The 17,995-nt window shown below is 36.3% G+C and overlaps 1 protein-coding gene across 1 annotated transcript in view; it reads left to right on the forward strand.

The window, feature by feature from the left end:
• Positions 1 to 14,074, forward strand: part of MSH4 (mutS homolog 4) — an 86,843-nt gene extending 72,769 nt beyond the window's left edge. Inside the window, exons 18-20 of the mRNA XM_039219399.1 lie at positions 5,704 to 5,878; positions 7,471 to 7,559; positions 13,824 to 14,074. Coding sequence (XP_039075330.1) covers positions 5,704 to 5,878; positions 7,471 to 7,559; positions 13,824 to 14,012 — 453 coding nt within the window. The 3' untranslated portion in view covers positions 14,013 to 14,074. The remainder of the gene's footprint in view (positions 1 to 5,703; positions 5,879 to 7,470; positions 7,560 to 13,823) is intronic.
• Positions 14,075 to 17,995: the final 3,921 nt, after the last annotated feature.

The following is a 17,995-nucleotide window of genomic DNA, read 5'->3' on the forward strand; positions in this document are numbered from 1 at the left end:
TTATTTTACTTTCCCAACTAAAATTTCATTCCTTTAAAGAAAACAGGTTTTCACAAATCAAGTATGTAAAACAGACTATGGTTTTTGCTCTGTTATTGAGCTAATATGTAAAATATCAAAATATATATGGGTATGAAAAAACTTAAAAATACTTTTCCATATTTAAAGTTCCTTGAAATATCCCTAAAATGAAGTTCTTTACCTTAAATGAGACTCCATAATGATTTATTACATAGAATGAGAAAGATCATATTTTATACTTGAAGAGTATATGATAAATCAGAGGTAATGTTAATAGAGAACATTAGTCTTTGTAATACTGAATCTCTGTTGGTCGGCCAGAATTTCTCATGTAAATAAGATACATGTATTACTTGTCAGGATTAAAAGCTAGTATCTGTGATGGTTAATTTTAGATGTCAACCTGACTGGGCTACAGAGTACTGGACATTTGTTTAAACAGTATTTTGGGTGTATCTGTGAGGGTTTCTGGATGAGACATGTATTTGAACTGGTAAATGAGTAAAGCAGATTGCCCTTCCTAGTGTGGATGGATCCATCCAATCAGTTTTGAGTGGGGTCCAGTTGAAGACCTGAGTAGAACAAAAAGACTGACCCTTCTGGGAGCGAGAGGGTTACCTCTAGAATCACTTTTTCCTGTCTCTGGACTAGAATTGAAACATCAGCTCTTTCTGGATCTTGAGCCTTCCATCATTTGGACTGGAACTACACCATTTGCTCTCCTGGTTTTCAGGCCTTTAGATTCAGACTGGAACTATACCATCAGCTCTCCTGGGTCTCCTGCTTGCTGATTGCAGACCTGGGGAGTCATCAGTCTCCATAATCACATGAGCCAATTCCTAATAGCAAATCAGTCTGTCAGAGTCTCTCTTCCTTCCACGCCTCCCTCAACACACACACACACACACACACACCCCCTATTCTGTTTTTCTGGAGAACCCTGACTGTTAGAGATTTTGGTATTGAGAGTGATTCTAGAAGAACAGAATTTTTAAGGATGGTTTTTCTGAATTGGTTCTGAGTGTCTGGAATTGACTCTGTAATCTGATTTAATTTATTTTATTTATTTATTTTACTCAAAGACTTTTGTATTATTATAGTACATGGGCTGGGAATAATGGGAAGTGGTAGATGTAGTGGGCAACCATGGTCCAGATTAGTACTGGATGTTGCGGACGAAATGACACAAAGGACAAGACACACACAAAAAGACAGACACAGACACAACTCCGGCCGGAGGAACAATTCTACGCACGCCCCTCTTGCGCTTTATTTTATACCCCGGTAACTGGATACAAACTGAAACCTACAAGATGCATTCCTTTACCAATTAAGGGCAAGTAGCCAAACATATTTCAAGGACAGGGGGGAGCAAAGGGAGGAAGCGACCACAACATGTTTACTAAGAGGCCTGCTCACAATTCCAGCCTCCTCCTTATTTCTAAGGCAGGCATGTTCCCTCGTTTGCGAACGGACCATTAAACTTGGATATTGTGTGCAGGCCTCCTGGCAGAGCATCTTGTTTGCAGGCATGCTTTGCCCAGGCAGGGAGCCCTGTGTGCAGGCACATCCCCGCGTCCCTAACCATGCTTTCTTGTGGTCACTGTCGGGCTCCCACAACTGGATGCCCATCCCAGTGGCCATGAATATGCTAAAGGTGCCACTGCTCTGCATGATGGTTTTTCCAATTCTGTGCATCAGCTCCCAACCTCACATTCCAATCCTGAGACAGGAAGAAGTATTGAAGAACACCCCGGCTACCATGCACGCTGCATAGCCCATCACAAAGCCCATCTTCATGTGGTTGAAGCAGCTTGCCTGGAACTGTGTCTAGAGCCCCAGAGCCACCAGGATCTTCTTAGCATTCAGGTCCCTGCACCATGGTGTCCCCACCTCACTTCTAATCTGATTAGATTTAAAGATGCTAAGGACTCTATTTCCAGTAGTAGAGAGCACTAGTCATCAATAATGTAAAGGTGGTCTCAGCAGAGGAGGATTTTAATAATCAAGTGGAAAGGATGACCTGTTTGGTCGATACCAGTTAGCCTCTTTCCCCAGTTACCCCTGCCATCAACCAGTGGACTCATGAACAAAGTGGCCATGGTGACATGGATGAAGATTATACATGGACTCAGTAACAGATTTACACTCACCATGCTGACCTTGTTACAGCTGTTGCTGAGTGCCCAATCTGCCTGCAGCAGAGACCTATACTGAGCCTCCAGTGACCCCATTCCCTGACACGATCAGCCAGCTGCCTGGTGGCAAGTTGATTACATTGAACTGCTTCCATCAGAATGGAACAGTAATTTGTTCTTAGTGGACTAGACACTTACTCTAAATATAGATTTCCCTTCTACATGTATTTTTTGTACTGAAACTATTACCCATGAACTTAACAAAATGGTAATACCATCGTGGTATTTCCCACAGAATTGTTTCTGATCAAGGAATTCACTTCATATCAAAATGCAGCAATGCCCCAATGCTCATGGAATTCACTGGTTTTATCATGTTCCCCACAATCCTGAGCAACTGGCTTGATAGAATGGTGGAATGGTCTTTGAAGACTAAGTTACAGCACTATCTAGGTGGCAGTATCTTACATGGCTGGGCAAGGTTTTCTAGAAACCTGTATATGCTCTGAATCAGTATTCATTTTATGGTGCTGTTTTTCCAATAGCCAGCATTCATGGCTCTAGGAATTAAGAAGTAGAAATGGGTGGCCTACTACTGGCCTAGAGATCTTAGTTCCAAAGGGAGAAGTGCTTCCATCAACACACAACAATGATTTCATTCCACTGAAAGATAAGACTGCCACCAAGCCACTCTGGGCTCTTCATTCCTCTGAATAATAGGAAAAGAAGGGAGGTACTGCACAGGCTCTGGGGACTGATCCTTACTGCCAGTGGGAAATTAGATTACTAATCCACAATGGAGGTAAGAAAGATATCTCTGGAATACAGGAGCTCTCTTAGGGGTCTTGGTAATAACATTCCTTGTGATTAATGTCAATTGAAAACTATAGCAACCAGTCCTGGCATGACTACTAATGGCCCAGATCCTTTAGGAATGAAGGTTTAGACCACACCATCAGATAAAGAACCATGACCAGCTGAGGTGCTTGCTGAAGGTAAAGGGAATATGAAATGTATAGTGGAAAAGGTAGTTATAAATACCAAGTATAAGCATGTGACCAGTTACAGATGAGGACTGTAATTGTCATGAATAATGAGTATTTCTTCCTTATTTTGTTATGAATTTGTATGTCTTTGTATTCTTTCCTCTCTTGTTCCTGTCTCATGTGACATAAGATGTGCTGAATTTATATCAGTATGTTTAAGTATTATTACTTTGATGTTGATAGTATTTAAGTTACAAGATATCAAGGAGAAGAGTAAACATCACCCAAGAACTTTATGTCCTCTTAGGGGAAAGGGATTGGTACATTCTCGGTTGTATGCAGGATAGCTGAAACATGTTAGGTGGAATTATGACCTTGTTGTTGTCTTTATTTGGAGAGTTGTTATGGTTTTAAGAGACGTGTATAGTACCAACTTGACAAGGGCTGGACTTGTGTTAATTTTATGTGTCAAATTGACTAGATGACAGAGTGCCCAGTTTGGTCAAACATCGTTCTGGATGTATCTATTCTGAAAGTGTTTCTGAATAAGATTAATATGAGAATTGGTAGACTGAGGAAAACAGATTGCTCTCCCTGATGTGGGTGGGCTGCATCCAATCAGTTGAAGATTTGAACAGAACCAAAAGGCTGACCCTCTCAGGAGTAAGAGGTAACTCCTCCTACCTGACTGCCTTCAATCTGGACCACTAGTTCTTTCCTGCCATCATATTTGAACTGAAACATCAGCATTTTTTAGGTTTTGAGCCTGTTGGCATTCAGACAGGAACTACACCATCAACTCTCCTGGGTCTCTAGTTTGCTGACTGTAGATCTGAGAATTTGTCATCCTCCATAATCACATGAGCCAATTCTTTAAAATAAATCTTTGTGTGTGTGTGTGTGTGTGTGTGTGTGTATAATCAATCAATATTGATATGCACACTTACATGGTAGGAGATACATATATTTCCTATTGGTTCTGTTTTCTTGAGAGAATAGTAAAGACAGTATCCATTTCTGAGATATTATGTAATAGCTGAAAATAATGCTTTTACCAATACTTTTGAATACGTGCCTTAGTTTGGGCTGCTATAACAGAATGCCATACACTGGGTGGCTTATAGACAGCAGAAATTTATTTTTCACAGTTCTGGAAGCTAGAATATTGAGATCAGGATTCCGTATGGTAGGGGGAACCTTTTTACCAGCTTGTAGACTGTCAAGTTCTTATTGTATCCTCACATGGTAGAGATGGCAAAAGAGCTCTCTGGGGTGACTTTTAAAAGAGCACTGATTCCCTTCCTGAGGATTCTGCCCTCACAACCTGATTTCCCCCCAAAAGCCCCACCTCCTATATACTATCACATTGGAGGTTAGATTTCAACATTTGAATTTGAAGGAACACAAACATATAGTCCATAACAATATCCTTTACCAGTATAAATAATTTAGTAAAAATATAATTATTGCTGTTTATTTTTAAGAAGCTTAAATTATTATTTTGTAATTTACTATAATAGGTTGGTTTGATACATAAATTTTGAGGACATTAATGTTATTATGAACATGGTCCTTAGCTTCCAAATAGCTTACTGGATTTCTAAATATTTTCCTGTTGCATTATAAATTAGGTTTGTTTTATTCCCCTTTTGATTTATTTAGTAGTTGTGATTTTTCATTTTTCTGTCATATACCACTTGAAACCCCTTTTACATGGTTGATGCCATTTGCCAGCCAGAAATTTTATTTTTAATATCTTAACATTTTATTTTTCCACTAATCACATATTTATAGTTTTCATAGATAATATCTTAACATAACCAATTATTCATATATCTAGTTTAGTAATTCAGGGCTGAAAACCATGTGGTGATTGTAAGTCACTTGAACCATCTGCCTCAGTATCACTTAAATAGTTCCAGCAAATAGAGTTTCTTGGGATTCCACATTACAACTACTGATTGGGAATTTGGGGAGATAAGTACCAAGAATTTGCATCTTTAATAAGCTCTCCAGGGGATTACTAAAGTTTGAGAATCTTTGTCTTAAGCATTATTCTCAATCTTTTCTTTCTTTCCTTTAAGTACCTAACTCAAACACAGTGCAAATCTAAAAATGCAAAGCCTTTGCAGTTTTGAATACCTAGGACAAACCATTGATTCCACTTTCCAAATAATAGTTATATGGAGGGAAGCTACTTTTAAAGTTTTTTTAAAGTTGAGAGAAATGTTATGATTTTGTTTGTAGATTACTTTTCTAATAAATGATTAGTTCACTAAACGGCTTTATTTCTGGTAAACTTTGTCTTTTAAATATCTTCAGATTTATTTTAGGATTTTAATTTTAGATTTGTTCCCTTTCCTGTAATGTAACATACATGTAATGTATAAAGATAATAAATGTTTCTTTCATTGAATATAAATTTTCAAAACATTTTGAAATGAATTGACCATTATTAGTTTCATTCTCACATCTCTGCCAAGCTACTTGGAAAATCAAACTAAATTTTTTTTCTAGCTCATTTTGAAAATACTGATATTTGTTGTTACATATTCTAGGCATTTACACTGTTTGCTACACATTTCCTGGAACTATGTCATATAGAGGTCCTGTATCCTAATGTGGAAAACATGCATTTTGAAGTTCAGCATGTAAAGAACAACTCAAGAAATAAAGAAGCAATCTTGTATACGTACAAACTTTCTAGGGGACTCACAGAAGAAAAAAATTATGGTATTGCATGTAGAAAGTATATCTATATAATATCTACTTATTGAAACACTACATATTCTCATAATTCTCCCCTTTACTTAGTTGTCAGTCTAAGCAACTTTTCCTGTCATTCTTTTGAGCACTTATATTCTCTAAGACTGTGTTTTCTATGTCAAGCTCGCATTTTATATATATTAAACTTATATTTAAACTTGTAGTAATCAGTACCTATGTAGAATTATAACACATGAAAGCCCTAGAAGTATTAGTTTCTATTCTTAGCAAAATGTAATTTAGCCTACATTTGCAAGTTATAAATGAATTGAAGATTGTGTATTTCTTATACACTTTTTCAGTAATATCTGTTTTCTTCAGTTGCAGGGATCTTGATAATTAAATCTAAAGTCTTAAAATCGAATGTATTACCAAGCCATATGATATTTGTAAACTTGATTAGATGTTTTCTATCTAAAACATGTGACATGTATAAAATCTCTTGGATTCGGAAAATTTTCAATTGACCTATACATATAAAGTTCCTAAAATTATTTTATTTATTTTATTTTTTGAGAGAGAAAGTGCATGCATGTGAGTGGGGGAGGGGCAGAGATATTGAGAAAGAGAATCTTAAGCAGGCTCCACACCCAGCATGAGCCTAAATGGGCTCATTCTCACAACCTTGAGATCATGATCTAAGCTGAAATCAGAAGTCTGATGCTTAACCGACTGAACCACCCAGGCTCCCCCCTAAAATTATTTTAGCTATGAATGTGATCCTTGTGAGGGGGTAAAAAAAAGGCATCTTTGTTTTGCTATCTGAAATGGGAAATCAACTGCATTACTTAGTTTATATCACATATTTTCATAGACCTTAATTTCATTTATTAACATGGGGATAATTTTCCCTATATATAGGGCTTATGAAGATTACATGAATGATCAAATATGAACTGCTTAACATAGTACCTAGGAATTAGTGACTTCTTAATAAATGTGTTAGTGTTGTTTCTATTGCCTCTAAAGTAGTATATTCAATAAACTATTAGCACACAGTAAAAGGTTTGTATGGCACTTATACAATAAAATTAAGCTCAGGGAACAGGAGAATACTAGATTGTACTTGGAATTTACATGAAGAATGGTCATCCACAGTTATGTCTTCTGAGAAATCGCTCTCTTAGTGATCTGCTAAAAAGATGAACACTCAGCTGTAGGGTTTTGTCTGTGACTAGGGTTATCTCTTAACCCCTGCAAAGCTCATATCCTTTGACCTTCTATTAGCCAACTGCATTTGTGGTTGGAATTTCAATGTTATTATTCAATTTTCTGATTGCCCCCTTTTTCTTCCCTATCATGTTTTCTTGGCTATCTCAGAAGTATGTTGAAAAGCAAGTAATATTCTAATTTGTCATATGTCCTGGACAACTAATTATATCCTATAATTGGGAAACTGTCATCCAGAACCTCAGAAAACCCAATTTTGAGAATTGTTACGCAGTTCAGAAATGCCTATAGAATGGAAGGTTAAAGCTGTGAAGAAAAGATTATTACTGCTCAAATAATAAACAAAAATCCACGGTAACATATTGAAATCCTGTTGTATATAATTTTAGGATTACAAGCTGCAGAGGTATCATCACTCCCACCATCAATTGTCTTGGATGCCAAAGAAATCACAACTCAAATTACCAGACAAATTTTGGTAAGAAACTTTGTAGGAATAAGAATTGGTTTTCCAATATATAATCATTAATATTAATAATTAATAACATAAAAAGCATAATCCTAAATAAGGTGAACGCTTTTTACTTTTCACAACTTTTTTGGTTTGATCTATTTCAGCTTTTCCCAGCAAACCCAACTAATAAGATAGTAGACAAAAATTAAACAGTTCGGTTCCTATTATCCTTATTGCTGCACTAACTTTATGATGAGAAAATAAATCTATATAAAATAAGTGTTAAAAATCACTGTGCACCACACTTTCATATCTTTTTAAATAGTTTTTAAACCTCTTTTATCTATTACCATATATAAGCTGTATAACCCTTCATGAAGAAGTTAGGTCTTTCTAATATAAGATATATAATAAAGGTGTTATTTTTTTCACATTTTTACAGCAGAGGTTCACAGAGGTTTTGTTAGGAAGCAGTAGATTCAACACTGAACTTACATCTATTGATTCACAATTTGGAAATCTTTTTTTTTGAGTCAAGTTGCTTTATGCTTTAAGAATGCAGTGTGTTCCGTAAACTGAAAGCTAGGTGCATTATGACATTTTATTTAGTAGTAACAGTTCCCTTTGTCTTTTGTTCTCTCTTAACCTACTTTCAGTTTTTATTGCATTCCTTCAATCTCTTGAGCTCTTTGACTATCTTTATGACCTTACTTGCCTAATCCCCCAATTGAATCTCTTCAGCACTTCTAACAGTGTTGTACTTCTGAAGACCTCTCGTTTCCTGATTCTTCAGACTTCGTCTTGCCAAATTCCAATTATGGCAAGCCGTCTCCAATTACCTTGTAGGCTTTAGCTTTCCTAATAATGATGCTCTAAATATATTCAGTACAAGCTAATTTTATCTACTGTAAAGTCATATATTCTACCTTTAGTTCAATATTGTACTGGATAGTTTTTACCCCTTTTATTGATCTCTGTAGAGTTTCTTTAACTTAATTAACTCTTTCAAAACATTTCTACTCTTCCTAAACCCTCAATATCCTCGCTGTCTACAGAAAATTCACCTCCTGTGTTTTTTAAGTTTATTTATCTATTTTGAGAGAGAGAAGGAGAACGAGTGAGTGAGTGAGCAGGGGAGGGGCAGAGAGAGAGAGTCCCAAGTAGGCTCTGTACTGTCAGCAAGGAGCCCCAGTGAGAGGCCTGAATCCATTAAACATGAGATCATGACCTGAGCCGAAATCAAGAGTCAGACCACTAAACCAAATGAGCCACCCAGGCGTTCCCCCCCCCATCTTTTAAATATTTTTTAAAAAATTTATTTCACCTCCTATGCTTTTTGAGAGACTGGAGGTTATCTTGATGAGACCTTGAACTTTTTCTCCTTAAAAAATATATTTTGGAATTTCTGTTTTTTACCCAGTTCTCTTCCCTTCTATCTCAGAGGAAGAGATTACCTTTCAACTTATTTGAAGTTAGCTTTTCTACCTTCTTTCCACCTCCAATCAGTTTCCTTTCTTCTCTCTCTCTCTCTTTTTTTTAAGATTTTATTTTTTAAGTAATGTTACACCCAATATGGGGCCCCAACTCACAACCCCAAGATCAAGAGTTGCATGCTATACTGACTGAGCCTGTCAGGTGCCCCATTAAAAAAAATTACTTTACCTTTCTAAGGTAATCTCTATACCCAATGTGGGTCTTGAGCTTACAATCCTGAGATTAAGAGTCATATGCTCTACCAACTGAGCCAACCAGGTGCCCCTTGCTTCCTTTCTTTTCTTTGTATCCTTAGTGTTTGTTCACTGGCTTTTCTTTTTCTTACGTAGTCTTTCCCTAAGAAATCTTTCTTTTTAACCTTACTTCTCAAATGATATTTCTCTTCTTTGTACTGCCAACATCTTAAGAGTAATAGCTATTTGCTTCTTCCATTTTCCACTTGCAAACTGGATCTTGTCATTATTCCACTGAAACTTTCTTTGTAAATACCAACTAATGATAAACTCCTATGACTTTTTTTCACTAGTCATCTTCCCCGGTCTTTCTGTGTTATTTGACACTATCCTTCTTTTTCTTTTCACAATTCTTCCCTGTCTTAGCCACTGGAGAACTGTCCTCTCCTGGATATCTTCATTCTCCTACCTCTGGTTACCTCTCCTTTTGTTCTCATAACAGCACTTTAAAAAAATTTTTTATGTTTATTTATTTTTAAGAGGGGGGGAGAGAGAGAGAGAGAGAGAGAGAGAGAGAGAGAGAGAGAGAGAGAAGGGTAGAGACAGAGGGAGACACAGAATCTGAAGCAGACTCCAGTCTCTGAGCTGTTAGCACATAGCCTGATGAGGGGCTCAAATCACAAAGTGTGAGATCATGACCTGAGCTGAAGTCAGATGCTTAACATAGCCACCCAGGTGCCTCACCAGTGCTTTTTATCATTCCACTTATTAAATGGAATTGTTCCTAAGGTTTAAACTTTCTTTGTTTAAAACTGTATTCTTGGTGAGCTCATCCTTTCCTCAACTTCTGTTTTCACTTCTTTTTGACTTTAAATCTATACATTTTTTCCTCCATATTTCTTCTCGAAATCTCAATTTATGTTTTCACTCTTTACTAGGACCATAATTAAATATATCATCTGAAAAATCTTCTCATCTCTTTACTTCCAAATCTCCTAGTGACTCATTAGGATCATCTGTGAATCCTTAATCACCTCTTATAAGGACTGAACGGTAGATTCTCTCTCTTTTCCAGTCTATCCTGCATACTTCTATCAGATTGACTCCTAAACATAGTGTTTATCATGTTTCCCTGTTAGAAACTTTTGGTTGTTTTTTACCAAATGAAAGTCAAACTGCTTAGTCTAGTGTTAAAAGTCTTCTATGATTATTTCTCAAAATATAGTCTTAGAATTACCTATGTCAGAGGGCACCTGGGTGGCTCATTCAGTTAAAAGTTCAGCTCTTGATTTCAGTTCAGATGATGATCTTCCGGTTGTGTGATCAAGCCTCCTCCTATTGGGCTCCACGCTGGGGATGAAGCCTGCTGAAGATTCTCTCTCCTTCTTCCTCTTCTTCCTCGCCTTCCTTGCATGTGTGCAAGCTCTTGCTCTCTCAACTGAATGAATGAATGAATAAACAAACAAATAAACAAATATCTAAAAAAAAAAATTACCTACATCAGAATCACCCATGACACGGGGAATCATCTCATATTTTCAAGGATTTCTTGTGGCTTAGGAATTTACATTTTTAACCAGTCTTCAGATGATTCTTCAACACACTAAATTTTGTTAACTGCTGCTTTATGATCTCCCTTTGTTTACTTCCCCAACCCTACATAACAGTTCTGAGTTTAACTATAGTGTACATTTCTGCCACATTGAATTAATCATCATTCCATCATTTTGACCTGACTGTGCACCAGGATTTCTTTTTTTTTTTTTTTTAGGTTAAATTTCCATTCTTTTTTTTTTTTTTTACAAATAGTTTATTGTCAAATTAGTTTCCACATAACACTCAGTGCTCATCCCCACAAGTGTCCTCCTCCATGCCCATCCCCCTCTCCCCCCAACATCCATCAGTCCTCAGTTTTTGTCAGCATTCAAGAGTCTCTCATGGTTTGCCTCTCTCCCTTCCCCCCACCATTTCCGCCCTTCTTCTCCCCCTTGTTCCTCCGTCAAGTTCCTCCTAATCCTCCTATACGTGCAAACATATGATATTTGTCCTTCTCTGCCTGACTTATTTCGCTCAGCATAACACCCTCAAGGTCCATCCATGTTGCTACACATGGCCAGATTTCATTGTTTCTCATTGCCATGTAGTATTCCATGGTATAGATAAACCACATCTTCTTGATCCATTCATCTGTTGATGGACACTTAGGCTCTTTCCATGTTTTAGCTATTGTGGAGAGTGCTGCTATGAACATTGGGGTCCATGTGCTCCTATGCCTCAGCATTTCTGTATCCCTTGGGTAAATTCCTAGCAGTGCTATTGCTGGGTCCTAGGGGAGTTCTATTGTTAGTTTCCTGAGGAACCTCCACACTGTTTTCCAGAGGGGCTGTACCAGTTTACATTCCCACCACCAGTGTAGGAGGGTGCCCGTTTCTCCACATCCTCGCCAGCATCTAGAGTTCTCTGATTTGCTCATTTTAGCCACTCTGACTGGCGTGAGGTGGTATCTCAGTGTGGTTTTGATTTGTATTTCCCTGATGAGGAGGGATGCTGAGCATCGTTTCATGTGTTGTTGGCCATCTGGATGTCCTCTTTGGAGAAGTGTCTGTTCATATCTTCTGCCCATTTCTTCACTGGGTTGTTTGTTTTTCAGGCATGTAGTTTGGTGAGTTCCTTATAGATTCTGGATATCAACCCTTTGTCTGATATGTCATTTGCAACTATCTTTTCCCATTCCGTTGGTTGCCTATTAATTTTCTGGGTTGTTTCCTTGGCTGTGCAGAAGCTTTTAATCTTGATGAGGTCCCAATCATTTATTTTTGCTCTTGATTCCATTGCTTTTGGGGATGTGTCAAGTAAGAAGTTGTGCACCAGGATTTCTTTTTTTTTTTTAATGTTTTTATTTATTTCTAGGAGAGAGAGAGAGAGACAGCGTGAGCAGGGGAGGGTCAGAGAGAGAGGGAGTCACAGACTGAAACAGGCTCCAGCTCTGAGCTGGCAGTCAGCACAGAGCCCGACGCGGGGCTCAAACCCACGAACCGCGAGATCATGACCTAAGCGAAAGTCAGACGCTTAACCGACTAAGCCACCCAGGCGCCCCTGTGCACCAGGATTTCTAATGTGTGTGTTCTAGCTCTTTCCTCCACCTAGAATGCTCTTCCTACTTTGTTTCTCTATTTATCAAGAGTCATTCCAAATACTCCATCCTATTTAAAATGAGTTCTACTTCCTCTGAGAATTTTGTATCTCTTTCATGAGACTTATCATAATTTCCTAAACCAGTTACTTATGAATATGTCTCTTTCACTATAATAATATATCTCTTTCATTGAGCTACTGGAGTCCCATTGCCATGTTGGGTAGACATTTTTGTATCCCCCATGACATTAACACAAGATTTGGGACCTGGAATATAGAGGATAATAGGTATTCAGAACTGTTTCTTATTTAAATAATAAGCTGATAGTCGGTCATTCAGTGTATCAAATAGATAGATGGGTGAATAAATGATAATTTTATTCTACCTCATGGAGTTTTATTCTATTTTCTTCTAGTGAACGAAGAAAAATATCTTGAACTCCTTGCTATTAAAAAAGAGTTGGGGGGCATTTTACTTCCCTTATTAAAGGGAAACTCACTGACTTGCCATTAACAGTTTAAGATTGACAATGCTAATTCTTCTATCTAGCTCAGGAAACCAGGTGAATGAATAATTTTCCAGTTATACTCCCAACCCTGAACAACTTTTCAAAGACTGAATATCTAAAGGCTTTCTAAAGTATTAGAAATTTCCTGTTTTAAACATTGTTTCTTGGGTATTCTTAGGTATAGTTTGTTAAGAATCAAGGCATAATTTCAAGCAGCTATTTATAGTGCTTATTTTCAAAATGTAATTTACCCCTCAGGCAGTATTTTGTCTTAGGCTGTAGCAGTTTCTATGTATGAAATCTATTGAGGGACAAGCAATTTACTGATGACCCATTCTGCCCACCAGTTTATCTATTGGGGAATTAAAGTAGGAGATAGCAGAGTAGTACTCTTGGGTGACATTTAAAATAAATACTGCATGGGGCGCCTGGGTGGCTTAGTCGGTTAAGCGTCCGACTTTCGCTTAGGTCATGATCTCGCGGTTTGTGGGTTCGAGCCCCGCGTCGGGCTCTGTGCTGACTGCCAGCTCAGAGCCTGGAGCCTGCTTCAGTCTGTGACTCCCTCTCTCTCTGACCCTCCCCTCCTCGCGCTGTCTCTCTCTCTCCTAGAAATAAATAAAACATTAAAAAAATACTTTAAAAAAAAATAAAATAAATACTGCATAACAATGAGCAAGTATGTTGAGTGAGAAATTTGACCTATTTACAGGATTTTTTTCATTCAAAAGTGATTTTCAAGAATATAAGAATCTGTCATAAGGTAGTAAATACTCATGAAAAAGTTCATTCTTTCAAAACAATATTTTAAAAATGTTTTTTGGTATATGCTGTACTAGGTGGATGGACTTGACTTACCCAAAGGAGTTAGTTACCTTTGAGTTCTGTATTTCTATGAAAGAAAGAGAAAATTGACAAAATTTTAAAGTAAAGTCATGGTAACCATATTTTACTTTTTATCTATATTTTTTCAAAAACAGCAAAACCAAAGAAGTACCCCTGAGATGGAAAGACAGAGAGCTGTGTACCATCTAGCCACTAGGCTTGTTCAAACTGCTCGCAACTCTAAATTGGATCCAGACAGTTTACGAACATATTTAAGTAATCTCAGAAAGAAGTATGAAACAGATTTTCTTAGGGCTGAACAAGTTTCAGGAAAGACTGAATAATAACAACAATTCACATCATGTACAAATGAAATAGTGTCTTAATATGAGGAACTAGAATTCATTCTTCCCAAACGCAGGAGAAAATATTTGCTAAATTTCATATTCTAATAAAAATTACATTATATTAACCTTAGAATTATCGTTTATGTATTCTCTGTAAAAAATGTTATAATTTAACTTATTGGAGGCATTTAAAGGACTGATTTTATGTCAGTATGACATTTTTTTTCTCATTTGTAAAAATTCATGTTGTTAGGGCTTAGCTATATTTTACAAATTATAGTTTAAATGCTATTGTAAATACCTTAATTTAAAAAAAGAATTTTTTTTCAGTCTGAAAAACTTATGTGAGTTCTTTTACACTCTCTTCTGAAGTAGTAAGACCCTATGGCTCTATAATTTCTTAGTACTTCCAAATTCCAACACTGGAAGCTTCTGAAGTTTGTTAGAATAATATTGGGAATTTTAAAGTATTTGTTTTTGATGTTCAGAATAGTTCTAAAGGGTGAAAAGAAACAAATAGATACTTTGTAATGCAGAGAATGTTTTTGGGAGGAGGAGTCACCATTACCCACCTTTTCAGTTTTCCAAATACCAGACATTTGACTTTCTACTCTTCAACCTCTTTTCCAAGTTTTCATTTTTGGCCATCGTTTTTTAGGTGAGTAGCCAAAGCAGCAGAAAGGTAATATTGGTTCATTTGCCTCAAGGAATTTTTTATAGAACTGTTTTTTCATAGCATGTGGCTTACACTGCTACTTCAGAGTTTACCAGGTCACTCTTGTTTCATAAATGGACAAAAGTAAATGGAAGACCATCCATTTTTCAATAACATTAAAAACTAGGACTGTTGTCTTCTCAAATACCTTATTTCTAATTCAATCTCAGTAGATGACTTATTTACATAATCCCAGCCCAAAGGCCCAAGATAGGGAAGTTATTCTTTTCTTAGACAATGAAGTATCTGGAAGTTAGGGTATACATTTAATAAACTGCAGAATTCATAATAATGTAGCCCCCAAAATATATTCACAGACTGGTTAGGGCACTATGTTTTGTCAATGTATGCATATTTTATAAAATTTAATATTTTTGACTTTATTAAATTTTAAACATTCTAAGTCCATATTAGCAGGGAGATATTGAAAAAGTGATCATTTGGTTGCCATACATGCTTGTTTTAAATGTAAGTGTAGCTTAGTGTTAGTATTTAAATTGGATACATGTTAAACATCCCATTAGACTACTTATATTCCTTACTGTCATGTTTTAGAGAGCACCACAATATTTTAATTTGACCATTAGCCATGTTTTAATTCAGTCTTTGAAATGAATTATATTTTATGCAGTCATTCCTAAAAGCAGATAGAAAAGTTAGGCTTGCAGCAAATTTCTAAAAGGCACTGAGGGTGAAAAGGCTGTGGCATATGGTCTGGGAAGAAAAGGGTAGAAACAATAAAAGGCAGAAAGGGAGCAGTCAGGAGGATAAAAAACAGGCGAGCTGAGACAAGTACGGAGTATAAAATATGCAGAATATCATTTCTTTAAATGTATTAATTTTCCTTTATATTTAACTCCAATATTAGATTCCCCCAGACTTTTAAGAAATTTTTCATGATTTAGATCTTTTGATAAAGACACTGTAGCCGACTGATTTATCCCTTTTATTTTATTTTAGGTTTAGAATAATATAATAAAGATAGGTTTATATCTTCTTAAAATTAAATTACTTTTTCTTCAGTCATTTTGTGTGTAGCCGAAACATACAAAAAAAGCAAATTAAATGAACATATAATTATTATGTTATGGTACTATAGAATAGAAGTGAATACTAGGGAGACAATCCATTCTTTAATTTTAAGGTTTAGTTGCCTTTTTCTTCAGTACCTTTTCACTTTGCATTTCTCTAAAATTATAGATCATTATCTCATAATCCAACTTTTTAAGATAAATGTTCATAATGTTGTAGCAAACTCCTTGAATTTCCACCTCAAAGACATTCTTTTAGTCTGTTCCGCCTTTCTCCTCACAGAAAGCAGTCTTTTTCAAGTCTAGGGTTAAGGGATGTAGAGTAGAGGAGAATGGCACCTTATCCTCATGCCCAGGAAGTAGTGCATTGATTTTTAAATTTACACACAGTAAAATTAACTCTCTTTTGGTATAAAGTTTTTATGAATTTTAGCATATGTGTGGCTTCATGGAATCACTACCATGACCAGTTTGTTCACCAAATACTGAACAATTCCTTGACCTTCAAATCATCCCCTGAGTATTGTCCTTGTGTTGTTGATCCTTCCCTGACCCTGACTTTAACCCAGGAATCACTGGAAATGAAGCATTCCATCCCAGTAGTTTTGCTTTTTTAATGATGTCCAACAAATGGAATCCTATAAGCCTGGAACTTTTTGAGACTGGCTACTTTTACCCAGCATAATGCATTTTGGAATTTGTCCATACTGTTGTGCTCTTTTATTGCTGACTAGTATTCATTGTTTATATGTGCCATAGTTGTACCCATACACTCACTGAAGGACAATTGGGTATCCTGTTTTGGCAATTATGAATTAAGCTGTTAAAAACATTCAAGTATAAATTCTTGTGTGAGTGTTAAGTTTTAATTTACATAGGTTAACTAGAAGTGGAATGTCTCTGTCATCTTGAATGTATTTAACTTAAGAGTTCCCCAAACTGATTTCTAAAGTAGCTGTTCCATTTTGTATTCCCATCAGCTATGTATGAGAATGTCCCACATGTTCTGTAGCACTTGGTTTTATCAGTTTTTTTTTTAATTTTAGTCATTCCAATAGGTATGTAGTGAGTAATCAGATTTTAAAGCTATTCTGATAATTCTTTAGCAAACAAAAGCTAGTGTGACCTTTTTAACTAAATTATATCACTATTTTGTATGGTAGTGTTAAAAATATTCAAATGTTAATAGTGTATAGTATGAACTTCCTTTGTGCATATTTGGGAGCTTAAAATATGCTCAATTTTAATTAAATGTACTTTAGTTAAGTATATAAATTCAATCCTATAATGCATTTGTACCTCATAGGAATGAAAATGGAAGGAAAGGAAAAGCAAATGATCTAGTTATATTGCTACTTTGCTATTTCCATTCTGTTCATTAGAAGTTTAAATCACACAGTTGGTTAGCTATAGGACCAGAATGAATACCCTTTTCCTATAAATTGTCAAAATTTTGATAGTCCCCAGATTGCAAGTAGACAGTGAAAACAGCTACTAAGTGCCATAATCTACTAAAATGGATCCTAAAATACACAGTGATGAGGTAAGAAACAGATTTTCAATGTCAAGAACTGTGAGGATATAACTGTATGGTGATGGATGGTAACTAGACATATAGTTATAGAATAACTCTGTTGTATACCTGAAACTAATATGTCAATTAAACTTCAGTTAAAAAGAAAAGAACTGTGAAGGGTCTGAGATGTTTCCCTTACTTGCAAAGTAGCAGTTTAGTTTACCACAGTTTCATGTTTGCTGTCAGAAGACAAAAGATTTTTCGGTCAGAAACAAAAGACCTTACTGCTAATGGCACATCATGCAGCATGAGCTTCATGTTTGTATTGGTTCCAGGAATCCCCATCCCCTTAAGACATGGAGTGGTCTGGTTAGATATATACACGGTGGATTTGTACTACGGCTGAGGAACCTCAAGCTAGGGAAAATCTTTTTTAATGAGCTTCTAGCAAACCTGTTTAACCTTTTTTCCCCCGCAGAGGAAGACATTACCTTTGTTACGCTAGACACTGAGCAAACCTTCTTCTGTTCAGAGAGTGACACTATCTCTATCTTCCAAGGCTGTTTGTTATGCAAACATCCTTAAAAAGGTAGTCAAGTATAAGGCAGGTAATACCTCTGCTTGTAAGACAAGCAGAAACATGAGAGGCCCATGTAGAATTGTCTCCCAGTTTTCTTCTGTGTGTTGCAGCAGTTTGACCACATAGTTATATAGAGAA

This window comes from Hyaena hyaena, unplaced genomic scaffold (genome assembly GCF_003009895.1).
Source record: "Hyaena hyaena isolate Hyena2069 unplaced genomic scaffold, ASM300989v1 scaffold_826, whole genome shotgun sequence".
NCBI classification, from domain to species: Eukaryota; Metazoa; Chordata; class Mammalia; order Carnivora; family Hyaenidae; genus Hyaena; species Hyaena hyaena.